Consider the following 16,467-nt stretch of genomic DNA (forward strand, 5'->3'; position numbering starts at 1 on the left):
AAAACTATAAAAAATACTACAGTTCAGGGAGACAGATTTTCAGCCGATAGGCCATCTGATCTCCTGTTTCACACCTAGCAATAACTCTTTCCCTCTTTGAAACCCCAGTTTCTCAGGAATTGGTCATTTGAGCACATCTGGCAAAAGCATTCACCGCCTTTGTCTAGCAACCCATCCACCAACCCCTACCTCTTCTTTAAGGCTCAGCCCGTGTCACCTCCCTCAGGAAGCCTTCCATAAATGCTGCTGCTGTTTAAAGCTCTTCCCCTGTGCTCTCATAGCTTCAGGTTCATCATAATATTCTCCATATTGTATTTAAATATTGTTTTTGTTGTCCCTCCCACACCCCTGCCCCACCACCTCAAAGCTCTGTGACTCCTGGGGAGTGGGATGAGCTCTCACTCAACTTTGTATCTTCAGGTTTTAGCACAGTGTTTGGAACATGGTAAGTGCTCAATTAGTGTTCCCTGAAGCTCAATTTTAGGGTTTAATGGTGCTAGGTCTTTGAGCATAGTGAGTAACTTTGTCTTTGCAGTTATACAGAAAGCTTCAGGTAGATCTACATGTACCAATGCAAGACACAAAGTAAGTATACAATACTTGCTAGTTGATTAATTATAAGTAGGTTGATTCCAAACAAAGTAGAATTCCAATGTTACTCTCTCATTGCCTTATCTAATAACAGAATTAACAGGAATTGAGAATTTCTCCTTTGGCTGAATAAAAACCCTTCAGGGCAGTGTTTTTCCAATTGTGAGTGGTGACCCATTAAAAACAAATGGACAAGAAGACATCAGAATGTATTACATATAAGAATTAAGTACTGCTTTGTCTTGTTTGAGTTACACATGTTACATGTGTGCTGGGTTAAATGTAAAAGAGTGTTTCTCCCTACACGTCAGTCAAAAAAGTTTGCAAAACACTACTCTAAGGAAAGAATGAAGTCCTGCCACCCTGCCATTCCATCAAGATTGGAGTGAATCAGATGTCTTCTACTGGAGACAAACCAGGCAGGAGCTTATGCCCCCTGTCTTGCCGTACAAAAATAATTCTTGGGGAGCTGGGATCCTGTTCTAAAATGGAAGGTGTTCTTCTACTGGGAGGGAAATAGCTTTTAAAAAATAAAAACCTTCTCAGTATTTGTGTCTATTTCTTCTTGAAGACTGAAACAATGGGTACATTTTACCCTCCTGAGCCTACTCCCCCCACTTCTTTCAAATGCTGCTGTTGATAAGGATTAGAGCTAATTCATCTTTGAGGTGCCTATTTTGCACTCCATTTTGCAGTTGCTCAAATGGACTATAATTCAATTAGTTCAGAGTTGGCACAAAGGCCTCTGGCTGCAGGGTGAAATCGACTATTTGGCAGCAGTTCCCAGGAGGAAACAGGACATTTCATTTTCTTCTTGTCTGTCTCAAAGTGGCCCCATAACCTAGGAGGCAGACCGCCATTGACCAGTTGGCTATTTTGAAATCTGAGTTTCTGACACAATTTGACAGGTTTTGCCTTTTGTTTTTTACTTACTCTTTGGTTGGCAAGTTTCTAAAAGCACAGCAGTGGCTGGGGTAAGTCAATGTGGCTTCCAGGAGATTGGTAAATTTTTCTTTTGATGGCAATTTTTTAAGAGAATAGGATGATGTGGCAATTAGCGTCTGAATGGACTCCAGCCCATAGCTAGGCAGAGTCTGCAGTTTAGTGGAAGAAATATCCCTAAATAAAAAAGGGGAGAAAGGTTTTTTATTTTATATGGTTGATTCATAAGATGAGCCTTCCCTCAACCATAGGATCAGTCTAGGTTCTGAGGAATCTTCCCACTTTGCTCCATCCTGCTTTCCCTTTAATTCTCCATTTCAGTTATTCATTAAGATCTGAATTCAAAGAAGCTATGCCATGCTTTATTCCTCACATGCAGCCAATTCTTTTCAAGGTTGAGTATAACTCCTTGTACTTGGCATACATTTATTAGGATTTTCTCTCTGTTTCTGCCCTCTCTCTTCCTTTCTCTCTTTCTCCTCTTCAACCTCCCTCTCTGTCTCTCCACTTTAACAGGATAAAGTACTTGCTTTATGAGACGGCAGGTGCATGCAGTGGCATCAGCTTTTGTGCTCTACCCCAGGAGGAAATATTCAGGGTTTCAAATAGCTCAGCCTTTGAGTGATCAGTCCCAGCAGGGAACATTCTATGAAGCCCAGGCTGGTTACGTTACTAAGAGCCGCTGTGTGGCATTAGCCATCTTCCACCTGGGAAGCAAATGAACGTCCTCTTAAGGCAAATTGGACTTATCTGTCCAAAGCAAGCAAACATGTCTAGCAAGCAGAGCTGTGTGGGAAGTTCAGTCCTGAACTCTTCAGTTTTACTAAACTTGAGGCCATGTCAAAGAACATTACAATAAGTTAGATGTCAGGAAGAAGAGTCGGCAGTAATTGAAATTTTTTTCTTATCTTCTAGTGGCTGCTGCTGTTATCCCATGAAGCTTTTCCAACAGCACAGCCCTCCTCAGCAATCTATCCCAATACTGGTAGGGTTTGAGTACTGTGCCACTTATTGGGACCTCAATCCTCCTCAGCCGGGCACCAAGCTTTGTTTTTTTTTTAATGTTTTACATGCATGATAATAGCTATTCATTGAGAATGTACTATGCTCCATGCTCCATCCTGGCACTGAGATGCAGTGATGACTAAGACACTGTCCCTGCCTTGAGGAAAGAGCACCTAGGAGAGGCACCTAATCAAGTTTTGGGGGAGCCAGAGAAGGTTTCCAGTTGGAGGTAACATTTAAGAGGAGTCCTGAAGGTTAAGAAGGAGTTGAGTGTCAGTTAAAGGGGAGGGGTTGAGGTGAGTGAGGTGAGAAGAAAGGGCGTTCCAGGTTGAGAGAAGAGCGAATGTAAAGACCTGGCAGCAGAAGAGAGTGTAGCTGCTGAGAAAAACTGCAGGAGTTTAGTAGGACTGAATTTCAGCGGAAGGAAGGAAGGAGATATGGGGCGGAATGGAGGGTCCTCCGGGGAAAGGCCTCGAGGTCTTTTGAAAGCAGGGAACATTTGATCTTTTCTTACATCCTTCCTTGGCTTGCCTGCCTATTTATTTTCCAGTTTCATTTTGAATGCTACCTATTCTTTGGTGTTTTACAACTTGGGGTTCCCTAAGTATGAGAAATGAGGTAGAGGCAGAGGTAGAGGCTAGAGAATAGAGAGAGAGGGTAGAGGGTAGCGGTAGAGGTAAGGGGGTAGAGAGAGAGAGAGAGATTGGGAGGAAAGTATTTGTGTGTGGTTAGTGTCCCAAGTACATGACACTGGGCAGCTGTTGGAGTCAGAGATGTTGGTGGTTATTGGCCAAACCTTGGTCTGGAAAAGCTCACTCACTCACTTGCTCATTTACTGAATATCCATATGTGCCAGGCATTGGCATTAGGAATATAAAGTTTACTAAAGCCTGACCCTCATACCTTTGAGTAGTTTAGTCCAATGGGGAGGACAGAGAGGGTCAGTCCTTATGCCAGATGGACACACAGAGGGGACCTGCCATAGGTGATAATCATTATTTATTTACTGCCTAATCTAAGTTGGCTCTAGACCAGTTTCTTTTCTGTGGTAATGGTCTGTGAGACTCATGCCTCTAGGGAAGTAGAGGGAGGGTGGGAGAGCACTGGTTTTATCCATATGCCCTGACTGCTTGCAGAGGTGGAAACAGCAGCAAGAGAGACCAGGTTGCTGGGAAGAATTGCTGGGAGAGCCTGGCCCAGTGCTGGCACGACACAGGGGCCAAGCGGGTTGTATTCCCTACCTGGTTCCCAGCCCCGTGACCTTCAACCTCCACCATAGCTCCTTCCAGTTCTAGTCTTGGTGCTGTTCCCAGTCAGGGGAAACTGAAGGTTGTTCATACTATCAGGTCTCTGGACTCAAGATTATGGGCCTCTGGTTGTAGGTTTGGGGTCACAGGACTAGGCTCTTTCCTGGCTCTTGATCCTGTCTGGAGCTTCTGTTCTTGTTCTTGGTCTGCAGCCTTGGGATCCTGCCAAGTGCACAGTTCTCCGAGTTTCTGGATCCAGCTTCCCTTCTACAAGTCTTTCTGGGGACTGGCGTTCTCCCAGTCAGCAGCAGTTCCTGCAACTTGTGGCCGGGCTTCCCTGACGCCAAAGCCTGCATGGCCGTTGGCTAGTTGGCTACTGCAGATTTGACACCTCCTGGGTTCACCTGCCAGGACAGCCTCACCTCTGCTGCCCTTCCAGTGGCCGGGCTTCCCTGACGCCAAAGCCTGCATGGCCGTTGGCTAGTTGGCTACTGCAGATTTGACACCTCCTGGGTTCACCTGCCAGGACAGCCTCACCTCTGCTGCCCTTCCAGGAACAAGGCTTTCTGAACAGGATTCACTGTCTCACCAAGCTTCTGCTAAGCCTTTGCACATGGTATCCCCTACACAGAATCCCTTGCTCCTTGTAATCCTTATTAATGTTTCCCTATTAATTTAATTTAGGCTTCCGGGCATACATCAAATGGTACCTTCTCTGGGAAACCTACTTCTGATATAATTAAATGTTTCCTCTTTGCAAACTTGACTTCAGCTCTTTTTATTTCCAAGTCTACTTCCCCCACTAACCCCAGAATTCTGCAGCTCCAGTGCTCAGAACATGGGAGGGAAGCAAAAGGTGACTATGGACAGATGGACTTGGCAATATGATATGATGACTAGGATAGGCCCCTTGGTGGGTGTGCTGGTTTGAAAGGAAGTGTGCCCCCTAAGAAAAGCCATGTTTTAATATAAGTCCCATTTCATAAGGTAGAATAATCTCTATTCAACACCATATGTTTGAAACTGTGATTGGATCATCACCCTGGTTGATGTGATTTAGTCAAGAATGGTTGTTAAACTGGATTAGGGGATGACATGTCTCCACCCATTTGAGTGGGTCTTGATTAGTTTCTGAAGCCCTATAAAAGAGGAAATATTTTGGAGAAGGAGAGATTAAGAGAGAGCAGAGAATGCTGCAGCACTACGAAGCAGAGAGTCCACAAGCCAGTGACCTTTGGAGATGAAGAAGGAAAACGCCTCCCGGGGAGCTTCATGAAACCGGAAGCCAGGAGAGAAAGCTAGCTGATGATGCTGTGTTCACCATGTGCCCTTCCAGCTGAGAGAGAAACCCTGAACTTCATCAGCCTTCTTGAACCAAGGTATCTTTCCCTGGATGCCTTTGATTGGACATTTCTATAGACTTGTTTTAATTGGGACATTTTCTCGGCCTTAGAACTGTAAACTAGCAACTCATTAAATTCCCCTTGTTAAAAACCATTCCGGAGACTTCCGGAGAAGATGGCGGCTTAGTAAGACATGTGGAGCTTAGTTTCTCCTCCAGAACAGCTACTAAGGGAGTAGAAACGATACAGAACAGCTCCCAAAGCCACGACAGAGATAAAAAAGACAGCGTACCCCATCCTGGAACGGCTGGCTGGCTGAGAGAACCCGCTCTGGTGAGATCGCCGAGGCGCGCGGGCCTCACCGGGCGGGGCGGGAAGCGGCCGGAGTCACTCCCTTCCCCCTTCCCGGGCCGGCTGGGAGAATTGGACAGGTGGTCCCTTCAAACCGCGGCGGCTGGCGCCCACACCATGCGTGGCCCCCCGGAACAACTGAGAGAATTGGATCGGAAATCCCCAGGTCACGGAGAACGGTGACGAGGTGGGGGGGCCCTTCCAAACCCGTGACTCCCCGGGAACGGTGCACTCTCCCGGGCGGGCCGCTGCGACTGGCACCCTTCCGCCACGCTTGGTGCCCCGGGCCGACTAGGAAATTCGGACGGGTGCTTTCCCGGGCTGCGGCGGCCAGCGACCCTCCCCGCGTTCGGACCCTGGGCCGGCAGGCACTCTTCCAAGCCGCTTCGGCTAGCGAACCTCCCGGATGGCGAGAGTTTTCCAAAGTTAAAGGTCCCACAGCACCTTTTACTGGTGGGACCCGCAGACAAACGTGTGCCACGAGCGCCACCTACTGGGCAGGATAAGAAAAACAGAACCCAGAGATTTCACAGAAAAATCCTCCAAACTTTTGGATCCAACATCCAGGGAAATCTGTCTAAATGCGCAGACGCCAGCAGAAGATAACGGATCATGCTCAAAAAATTGAAAATATGGCCCAGTCAAAGGAACAAACCAATAGTTCAAATGAGATACAGGAGCTGAAACAACTAATGCTGAATATACGAACAGAAATGGAAAACCTCTTCAAAAACGAAATCGATAAATTGAGGGAGGACATGAAGAAGACATGGACTGAACATAAAGAAGAAATAGAAAAACTGAAAAAACAAATCACAGAACTTATGGAAGTGAAGGACAAAGTAGAAAAGATGGAAAAAACAATGGATACCTACAATGATAGATTCAAAGAGACAGAAGATAGAATTAGTGATTTGGAGGATGGAACATCTGAATTCCAAAAAGAAACAGAAACTATAGGGAAAAGAAAGGAAAAATTTGAACAGGGTATCAGGGAACTCAAGGACAATATGAACCGCACAAATATACGTGTTGTGGGTGTCCCAGAAGGAGGAGAGAAGGGAAAAGGAGGAGAAAAACTAATGGAAGAAATTATCACTGAAAATTTCCCAACTCTTATGAAAGACCTAAAATTACAGATCCAAGAAGTGCAGCGCACCCACAAGGGATTAGACCCAAATAGGCATTCTCCAAGACACTTACTAGTTAGAATGTCAGAGGTCAAAGAGAAAGAGAGGATCTTGAAAGCAGCAAGAGAAAAACAATCCATCACATACAAGGGAAACCCAATAAGACTATGTGTAGATTTCTCAGCAGAAACCATGGAGGCCAGAAGACAGTGGGATGATATATTTAAATTACTAAAAGAGAAAAACTGCCAGCCAAGACTCCTATATCCAGCAAAATTGTCCTTCAAAAATGAGGGAGAAATTAAAACATTCTCAGACAAAATGTCACTGAGAGAATTTGTGACCAAGAGACCAGCTCTGCAAGAAATAGTAAAGGGAGCACTAGAGTCAGATACGAAAAGACAGAAGAGAGAGGTATGGAGAAGAGTGTAGAAAGAAGGAAAATCAGATATGATATATATAATACAAAAGGCAAAATGGTAGAGGAAAATATTATCCAAACAGCAATAACACTAAATGTTAATGGACTGAATTCCCCAATCAAAAGACATAGACTGGCAGAATGGATTAAAAAACAGGATCCTTCTATATGCTGTCTACAGGAAACACATCTTAGACCCAAAGATAAACATAGGTTGAAAGTGAAAGGTTGGGAAAAGATATTTCATGCAAATAACAACCAGAAAAGAGCAGGAGTAGCTATACTAATATCCAACAAATTAGACTTCAAATGTAAAACAGTTAAAAGAGACAAAGAAGGACACTATATACTAATAAAAGGAACAATTAAACAAGAAGACATAACAATCATAAATATTTACGCACCAAACCGGAATGCCCCAAAATACATGAGGAATACACTGCAAACACTGAAAAGGGAAATAGACACAAATACCATAATAGTTGGAGACTTCAATTCCCCACTCTCATCAATGGACAGAACATCTAGACAGAGGATCAATAAAGAAATAGAGAATCTGAATATTACTATAAATGAGCTAGACTTAACAGACATTTATAGGACATTACATCCCACAACAGCAGGATACACCTTTTTCTCAAGTGCTCATGGATCATTCTCAAAGATAGACCATATGCTGGGTCACAAAGCAAGTCTTAACAAATTTAAAAAGATTGAAATCATACACAACACTTTCTCGGATCATAAAGGAATGAAGTTGGAAATCAACAATAGGCGGAGTGCCAGAAAATTCACAAATACGTGGAGGCTCAACAACACACTCTTAAACAACAAGTGGGTCAAAGAAGAAATTGCAAGAGAAATTAGTAAATACCTCAAGGCGAATGAAAATGAAAACACAACATATCAAAACTTATGGGACGCAGCAAAGGCAGTGCTAAGAGGGAAATTTATTGCCCTAAATGCCTATATCAGAAAAGAAGAAAAGGCAAAAATGCAGGAATTAACTGTTCACTTGGAAGAACTGGAGAAAGAACAGCAAACTAATCCCAAAGCAAGCAAAAGGAAAGAAATAACAAAGATCAGAGCAGAAATAAATGAAATTGAAAATATGAAAACAGTAGAGAAAATCAATAAGACCAGAAGTTGGTTCTATGAGAAAATCAATAAGATTGATGGGCCCCTATCAAGATTGACAAAAAGAAGAAGAGAGGACTTCCGGAGAAGATGGCGGCTTAGTAAGACGCGCGGGTCTTAGTTCCTCCTCCAGAAAAGCAACTAAAGAAACAGAAACAATACAAAACAGCTCCCGGAGTCACGACAGAGACCAAAAAAGACAGCGTACCCCATTCTGGAACGGCTGAACGGGTAGGGAGAATCCACTGCCGTGAGATACCCGAGGGGTGCACGTTTTCCCGGCTGGGGTGGCTGGCGTCTGGGGTCCCCTCCACGCACGTGGCTCCCCGGTCTGACTGGGAACATTGGATAGCGGGGCCCTCCCGTCACGCTTGGCGTCTCGGGCCAGCTGGGCAATTTGGACCGGCACTCCCCCAAGCCACGGCCAGCGACCCCCGCCTCCACGCGCGGTTTCCCAGGCCGACTGCCCCGCAGACAAACGACCGCCACGAGCGCCACCTACTGGGCAGGAAAAGAAAAACAGAGCCCAGAGATTCCACAGAAAAACCTTTCAACCAGCTGGGTCCCACACCCAGGGAGATCTGATCAAATGCCCAGACACCAGCAGAAAATAATGGATGACGCTCGGAAAATTGAAGATATGGCCCAATCAAAGGAACAAACCAATAGTTCAAATGAGATACAGGAGCTGAGACAACTAATGCTGAATATACGAACAGAAATGGAAAAACTCTTCAAAAACCAAATCAATAAATTGAGGGAGGACATGAAGAAGATATGGGCTGAACAAAAAGAAGAAATAGAAAATCTGAAAAAACAAATCACAGAACTTGTGGGAGTGAAGGACAAAGAAGAAAAAATGGAAAAAACAATGGATACCTACAATGGTAGATCTAAAGAGACAGAAGCTACAATTAGTGAACTGGAGGATGGAACATCTGAATTCCAAAAAGAAACAGAAACTATAGGGAAAAGAATGGAAAAACTTGAGCAGGGAATCAGGGAACTGAATGACAATATGAAGCGCACAAATATACGTGTTGTGGGTGTCCCAGAAGGAGAAGAGAAGGGAAAAGGAGGAGAAAAAACTAATGGAAGAAATTATCACTGAAAATTTCCCAACTCTTATGAAAGACCTAAATATACAGATCCAAGAAGTGCAGCGCACCCCAAAGAGAATAGACCCAAATAGGCGTTCTCCAAGACATTTACTAGTTAGAATGTCAGAGGTCAAAGAGAAAGAGAGGATCTTGAAAGCAGCAAGAGAAAAACAATCTGTCACATACAAGGGAAACCCAATAAGACTATGTGTAGATTTCTCAGCAGAAACCATGGAAGCTAGAAGACAGTGGGATGATATATTTAAATCACTAAAAGAGAAAAACTGCCAACCAAGACTCCTATATCCAGCAAAATTGTCCTTCAAAAATGAAGGAGAAATTAAAACATTCTCAGACAAAAAGTCACTGAGAGAATTTGTGACCAAGAGACCAGCTCTGCAACAAATAGTAAAGGGAGCACTAGAGTCAGATACGAAAAGACAGAAGAGAGAGGTATGGAGAAGAGTGTAGAAAGAAGGAAAATCAGATATGATATATATAATACAAAAGGCAAAATGGTAGAGGAAAATATTATCCAAACAGCAATAACACTAAATGTTAATGGACTGAATTCCCCAATCAAAAGACATAGACTGGCAGAATGGATTAAAAAACAGGACCCTTCTATATGCTGTCTACAGGAAACACATCTTAGACCCAAAGATAAACATAGGTTGAAAGTGAAAGGTTGGGAAAAGATATTTCATGCAAATAACAACCAGAAAAGAGCAGGAGTAGCTATACTAATATCCAACAAATTAGACTTCAAATGTAAAACAGTTAAAAGAGACAAAGAAGGACACTATATACTAATAAAAGGAACAATTAAACAAGAAGACATAACAATCATAAATATTTACGCACCAAACCGGAATGCCCCAAAATACATGAGGAATACACTGCAAACACTGAAAAGGGAAATAGACACAAATACCATAATAGTTGGAGACTTCAATTCCCCACTCTCATCAATGGACACAACATCTAGACAGAGGATCAATAAAGAAATAGAGAATCTGAATATTACTATAAATGAGCTAGACTTAACAGACATTTATAGGACATTACATCCCACAACAGCAGGATACACCTTTTTCTCAAGTGCTCATGGATCATACTCAAAGATAGACCATATGCTGGGTCACAAAGCAAGTCTTAACAAATTTAAAAAGATTGAAATCATACACAACACTTTCTCGGATCATAAAGGAATGAAGTTGGAAATCAACAATAGGCGGAGTGCCAGAAAATTCACAAATACGTGGAGGCTCAACAACACACTCTTAAACAACAAGTGGGTCAAAGAAGAAATTGCAAGAGAAATTAGTAAATACCTCGAGGCAAATGAAAATGAAAACACAACATATCAAAACTTATGGGATGCAGCAAAGGCAGTGCTAAGAGGGAAATTTATTGCCCTAAATGCCTATATCAGAAAAGAAGAAAAGGCAAAAATGCAGGAATTAACTGTTCACTTGGAAGAACTAGAGAAAGAACAGCAAACTAATCCCAAAGCAAGCAAAAGGAAAGAAATAACAAAGATCAGAGCAGAAATAAATGAAATTGAAAACATGAAAACAATAGAGAAAATCAATAAGACCAGAAGTTGGTTCTATGAGAAAAACAATAAGATTGATGGGCCCTTAGCAAGATTGACAAAAAGAAGAAGAGAGAGGATGCAAATAAATAAGATCAGAAATGGAAGAGGAGACATAACTACTGACCTCACAGAAATAAAGGAGGTAATAACAGGATACTATGAACAACTTTACGCTAATAAATACAACAATTTAGATGAAATGGACGGGTTCCTGGAAAGACATGAACAACCAACTTTGACTCTAGAAGAAATAGATGACCTCAACAAACCAATCACAAGTAAAGAAATTGAATCAGTCATTCAAAAGCTTCCTAAAAAGAAAAGTCCAGGACCAGACGGCTTCACGTGTGAATTCTATCAAACTATCCAGAAAGAATTAGTACCAACTCTCCTAAAACTCTTCAAAAAAATTGAAGTGGAGGGAAAACTACCTAATTCATTCTATGAAGCCAACATTACCCTCATACCAAAACCAGGCAAAGATATTACAAAAAAAGAAAACTACAGACCAGTCTCTCTAATGAATATAGATCCAAAAATCCTCAATAAAATTCTAGCAAATCGTATCCAACAACCCATTAAAAGAATTATACATCATGACCAAGTAGGATTCATCCCAGGTATGTAAGGATGGTTCAACATAAGAAAATCAATTAATGTAATACACCATATCAACAAATCAAAGCAGAAAAATCACATGATCATCTCAATTGATGCAGAGAAGGCATTTGACAAGATTCAACATCCTTTCCTGTTGAAAACACTTCAAAAGATAGGAATACAAGGGAACTTCCTTAAAATGATAGAGGGAATATATGAAAAACCCACAGCTAATATCATCCTCAATGGGGAAAAATTGAAAACTTTCCCCCTAAGATCAGGAACAAGACAAGGATGTCCACTATCACCACTATTATTCAACATTGTGTTGGAGGTTCTAGCCAGAGCAATTAGACAAGAAAAAGAAATACAAGGCATCAAAATTGGAAAGGAAGAAGTAAAACTATCACTGTTTGCAGACGATATGATACTATACATCGAAAACCCGGAAAAATCCACAACAAAACTACTAGAGCTAATAAATGAGTACAGCAAAGTAGCAGCTTACAAGATCAACATTCAAAAATCTGTAGCATTTCTATACACTAGTAATGAACAAGCTGAGGGGGAAATCAAGAAACGAATCCCATTTACAATTGCAACTAAAAGAATAAAATACCTAGGAATAAATTTAACTAAAGAAACAAAAAACCTATATAAAGAAAACTACAAAAAAACTGTTAAAAGAAATCACAGAAGACCTAAATAGATGGAAGGGCACACCGTGTTCATGGATTGGAAGACTAAATATAGTTAAAATGTCAATCCTACCTAAATTGATTTACAGATTCAATGCAATACCAATCAAAATCCCAACAACTTATTTTTCAGAAATAGAGAAACCAATAAGCAAATTTATCTGGAAGGGCAGGGTGCCCCGAATTGCTAAAAACATCTTGAGGAAAAAAAACGAAGCTGGAGGTCTCGTGCTGCCTGACTTTAAGGCATATTATGAAGCCACAGTGGTCAAAACAGCATGGTATTGGCATAAAGATAGATATATCGACCAATGGAATCGAATAGAGTGCTCAGATATAGACCCTCTCATCTATGGACATTTGATCTTTGATAAGGCAGTCAAGCCAACTCACCTGGGACAGAACAGTCTCTTCAATAAATGGTGCCTAGAGAACTGGATATCCATATGCAAAAGAATGAAAGAACACCCATGTCTCACACCCTATACAAAAGTTAACTCAAAATGGATCAAAGATCTAAACATTAGGTCTAAGACCATAAAACAGTTAGAGGAAAATGTTGGGAGATATCTTATGAATCTTACAACTGGAGGCGGTTATATGGACCTTAATCCTAAAGCAAGAACACTGAAGAAGGAAATAAATAAATGGGAGCTCCTCAAAATTAAACACTTTTGTGCATCAAAGAACTTCATCAAGAAAGTAGAAAGACAGCCTACACAATGGGAGACAATATTTGGAAATGACATATCAGATAAAGGTCTAGTATCCAGAATTTATAAAGAGATTGTCCAACTCAACAACAAAAAGACAGCCAACCCAATTACAAAATGGGAAAAAGACTTGAACAGACACCTATCAGAAGAGGAAATACAAATGGCCAAAAGGCATATGAAGAGATGCTCAATGTCCCTGGCCATTAGAGAAATGCACATCAAAACCACAATGAGATATCATCTCACACCCACCAGAATGGCCATTATCAACAAAACAGAAAATGATAAGTGCTGGAGAGGATGCGGAGAAAGAGGCACACTTATCCACTGTTGGTGGGAATGTCAAAGGGTGCAACCACTGTGGAAGGCAGTTTGGCGGTTCCTCAAAAAGCTGAATATAGAATTGCCATATGACCCAGCAATACCATTGCTGGGAATCTACTCAAAGGACTTAAGGGCAAAGACACAAACGGACATTTGCACACCAATGTTTATAGCAGTGTTATTTACAATTGCAAAGAGATTGAAACAGCCAAAATGTCCATCAACAGACGAGTGGCTAAACAAACTGTGGTATATACATACGATGGAATATTATGCAGCTTTAAGACAGGATAAACTTATGAAGCATGTAATAACATGGATGGACCTAGAGAACATTATGCTGAGTGAGTCTAACCAAAAACTAAAGGACAAATACTGTATGGTCCCACTGATGTGAACGGACATTCGAGAATAAATTTGGAATATGTCATTGGTAACAGAGTCCAGCAGGAGTTAGAAACAGGGTAAGATAATGGGCAATTGGAGCTGAAGGGATACAGACTGTGCAACAGGACTAGATACAAAAACTCAAAAATGGACAGCACAATAGTACCTAATTGTAAAGTAATCATGTTAAAACACTGAATGTAGCTGCATCTGAGCTATAGGTTTTTGTTTTGTTTTGTTTTGTTTTTACTATTATTACTTTTATTTTTTTCTCTATATTAACATTCTATATCTTTTTCGGTTGTGTTGCCAGTTCTTCTAAACCGATGCAAATGTACTAAGAAACGATGATCATGCATCTATGTGATGATGTTAAGAATTACTGATTGCATATGTAGAATGGTATGATTTCTAAATGTTGGGTTAATTTCTTTTTTCCGTTAATTAAAAAAAAAAAAAAAGAGAAGGGGTAATTGGAGCTGAAGGGATACAGACTGTGCAACAGGACTGGATATAAAAAATCAGAAATGGACAGCACAATACTACCTAATTGTAATGCAATTATGTTATAACATTGAATGAAGCTGCATGTGAGGTGTAGGTTTTTTTTTCTCTCTATTATCGTTTTAATTCTTATTCTGCTGTCTTTTTATTTCTTTTTCTAAATCGATGCAAATGTACTAAGAAATGATGAATATGCAACTATGTGATGATATTAAGAATTACTGATTGTACATGTAGAATGGAATGATTTCTAAATGTTTTGTTAATTTTTTTTTAATTAACAACAAAAAAAAAAGCCATTCCGTTTATGGTATATTGCATTCCAGCAGCTAGCAAACTAGAACAGTGGGTCAATCAAGGCAGCAGCATTTGCCTTAGTGCCTCTACCTTACAGGGCTGTGGATTTTTCCACTTTTATATCCTTTTCTATTTGGATAATCAGTGTTCTCATTCTGTTTTCTGCTTTAAAGAGTTATTTCTCCCAAATGTTTTAGTATACGAATCTGTAGACCCATTTTTTGTCTGTTTTTTTTTTTTGAAGGGGTACATTTCCAACTGGACAATAGGCAAGGTTTCATTTCCAAGGAATATATCTTTAAGAACGGATTTTCTTTCTCAGTGACAGATCAGTAGGGGAGTATTTCTGGGGTGTAGGTGGAAGGAGAACTTCTGGACAAAATTCAGATTGTAAGGGCATAATGAGAACAACTGCTCAGGAAGTAAGAGACCCGTAGGTCTGTTCCCCTTCTTCTGGGCATGATAGTGTAGGTGCCTGCAGTGCCCTCAGTCATTTTCAAGTAGGTTGACCAAAGACTGTCATGGAGGGTGTCCTGTGAACACTCTCACTCACAAGCTCTGTCCTATTCTGTGCCTGACCCAGACACAGCTTGCTTTGCTTCTTGGTGGCCTAGCAGGTGGCCAGCTGGCTATAAGAGCCTTTCTCACAATGTATGTTAGACTGAAGAGTATCCAGTCAACCTCTAAGATCCTGAGATTCTCATACTCTGAATATGAGTGTATGAGAAATGTATGATTCTCATACACCAAATATGAGTCATATAGCGAAGGACCCTTAGGGCCGGGTGGGCAGAAACTGAGAAATAGCAGAAAGGGCAGTGACATGAGCCACAAGGCAGGGAGGCCATAATATGCTGGAGTTATGGTCAAGTGGAGAGTAGAGAAGATTGATAGTAATAGAAGCTAGAAATTAGGGTCGGAGGTTGGTGGTAGCGGAGAGTAAGAAGTATACAGAGTAAAGAAGATACTGGAAGGTGATATGAAGCAGACAGTATTGGTGATTGATAGTGGTAGGGTTAGAAAGTATACAGAGTCAGGAATGGATAGTGGCAGGAGTTAGGAAATAGACAAAACCAGGAGTTGATAGTTGTGGGAGCTAGCAAGTAGACAGAATCACACTTGTTATTCTGTGGTAGGAGTTGTGTGGCAGGAGTTGCAAGCATGGGCTAGCAAGTAGGCAGAGTTTTGGATTGATAGTGGTAGTGGTGGGAAGTAGAAAGTAGTCAAATACTGGCAGGAGCTAGGATATAGAATAACTGTGTCTGTTCATGTCCTTTCCCTGTTTAAATCTCAAAGCATCCCCTTCTCACTTAGAGGAAAAGGTCTCCAAGACTATGCGTGACCTGACTGCTGCCTTTCTATCCGGTTCTTTGACACTCCTCTTTGCTCATTTTGCCACACTAGCCTCTTTGCTGTTCCTCAAATATGCAAGGCAAGTTCATGCCTCAGGGCCTTTGCTTTTCCTGTTCCTTCTACCTGGAATATTCTTCCTGAGAACATCCATATACCTTGCTTCCCCAGGGTAGTTTTCCCTGACCATCCGCTTTCAAGCGACTCCCCCTCCCCATTATCCCTTTTCCTCCAACAAATTGAATTTTTATCCTCCACAATGAATACCATGTGGCATATTATTATATATTTTACTTATTTATGCTTGTCTGACTTTTCCCATTCTGTGAAGGCAGAGATGTTTGTCTTTTCTTTTCTCTCTCTTTTTTTAATAACAGTTTAATTGAGATTGTCTTTTTTTAATTCTCTATTATTTCCCTGGTACTAATACAGTACCTGGCACATAGTGTGGGCTTATAAAATATTTAATGAATGAATGAATGAACATGCATTAGTGAACTCGGTTACCATGTTCACCATTTTCTAGCACTTTTCTCATTTTAACATTGCATTTTTGTTTACTTCTGTGCCTGTGTACTGTGGTCTTTCCTATCTGACTATGATCCCTTAAGGCCTGGACCAGGGCTATTTTGCTCAACTCTGTCTCTCCAGCAAGCTGCCTAATAGATAGGGGTTGTGTTTAATTAGTGTTGATGAATGAGTGAATCACCGTGTGCTAGAGAAG

General features: G+C 41.3%; 1 protein-coding gene across 1 annotated transcript in view; it reads right to left on the minus strand.

The window, feature by feature from the left end:
• Positions 1 to 16,467, minus strand: part of LHCGR (luteinizing hormone/choriogonadotropin receptor) — a 69,659-nt gene that overhangs the window by 9,424 nt on the left and 43,768 nt on the right. The window contains exon 9 of the mRNA XM_077134727.1: positions 1,525 to 1,710. Within this exon, the coding sequence (XP_076990842.1) occupies positions 1,525 to 1,710 (186 nt within the window). The remainder of the gene's footprint in view (positions 1 to 1,524; positions 1,711 to 16,467) is intronic.

Source organism: Tamandua tetradactyla, chromosome 17 (assembly GCF_023851605.1).
Source record: "Tamandua tetradactyla isolate mTamTet1 chromosome 17, mTamTet1.pri, whole genome shotgun sequence".
Lineage (NCBI taxonomy): Eukaryota > Metazoa > Chordata > Mammalia > Pilosa > Myrmecophagidae > Tamandua > Tamandua tetradactyla.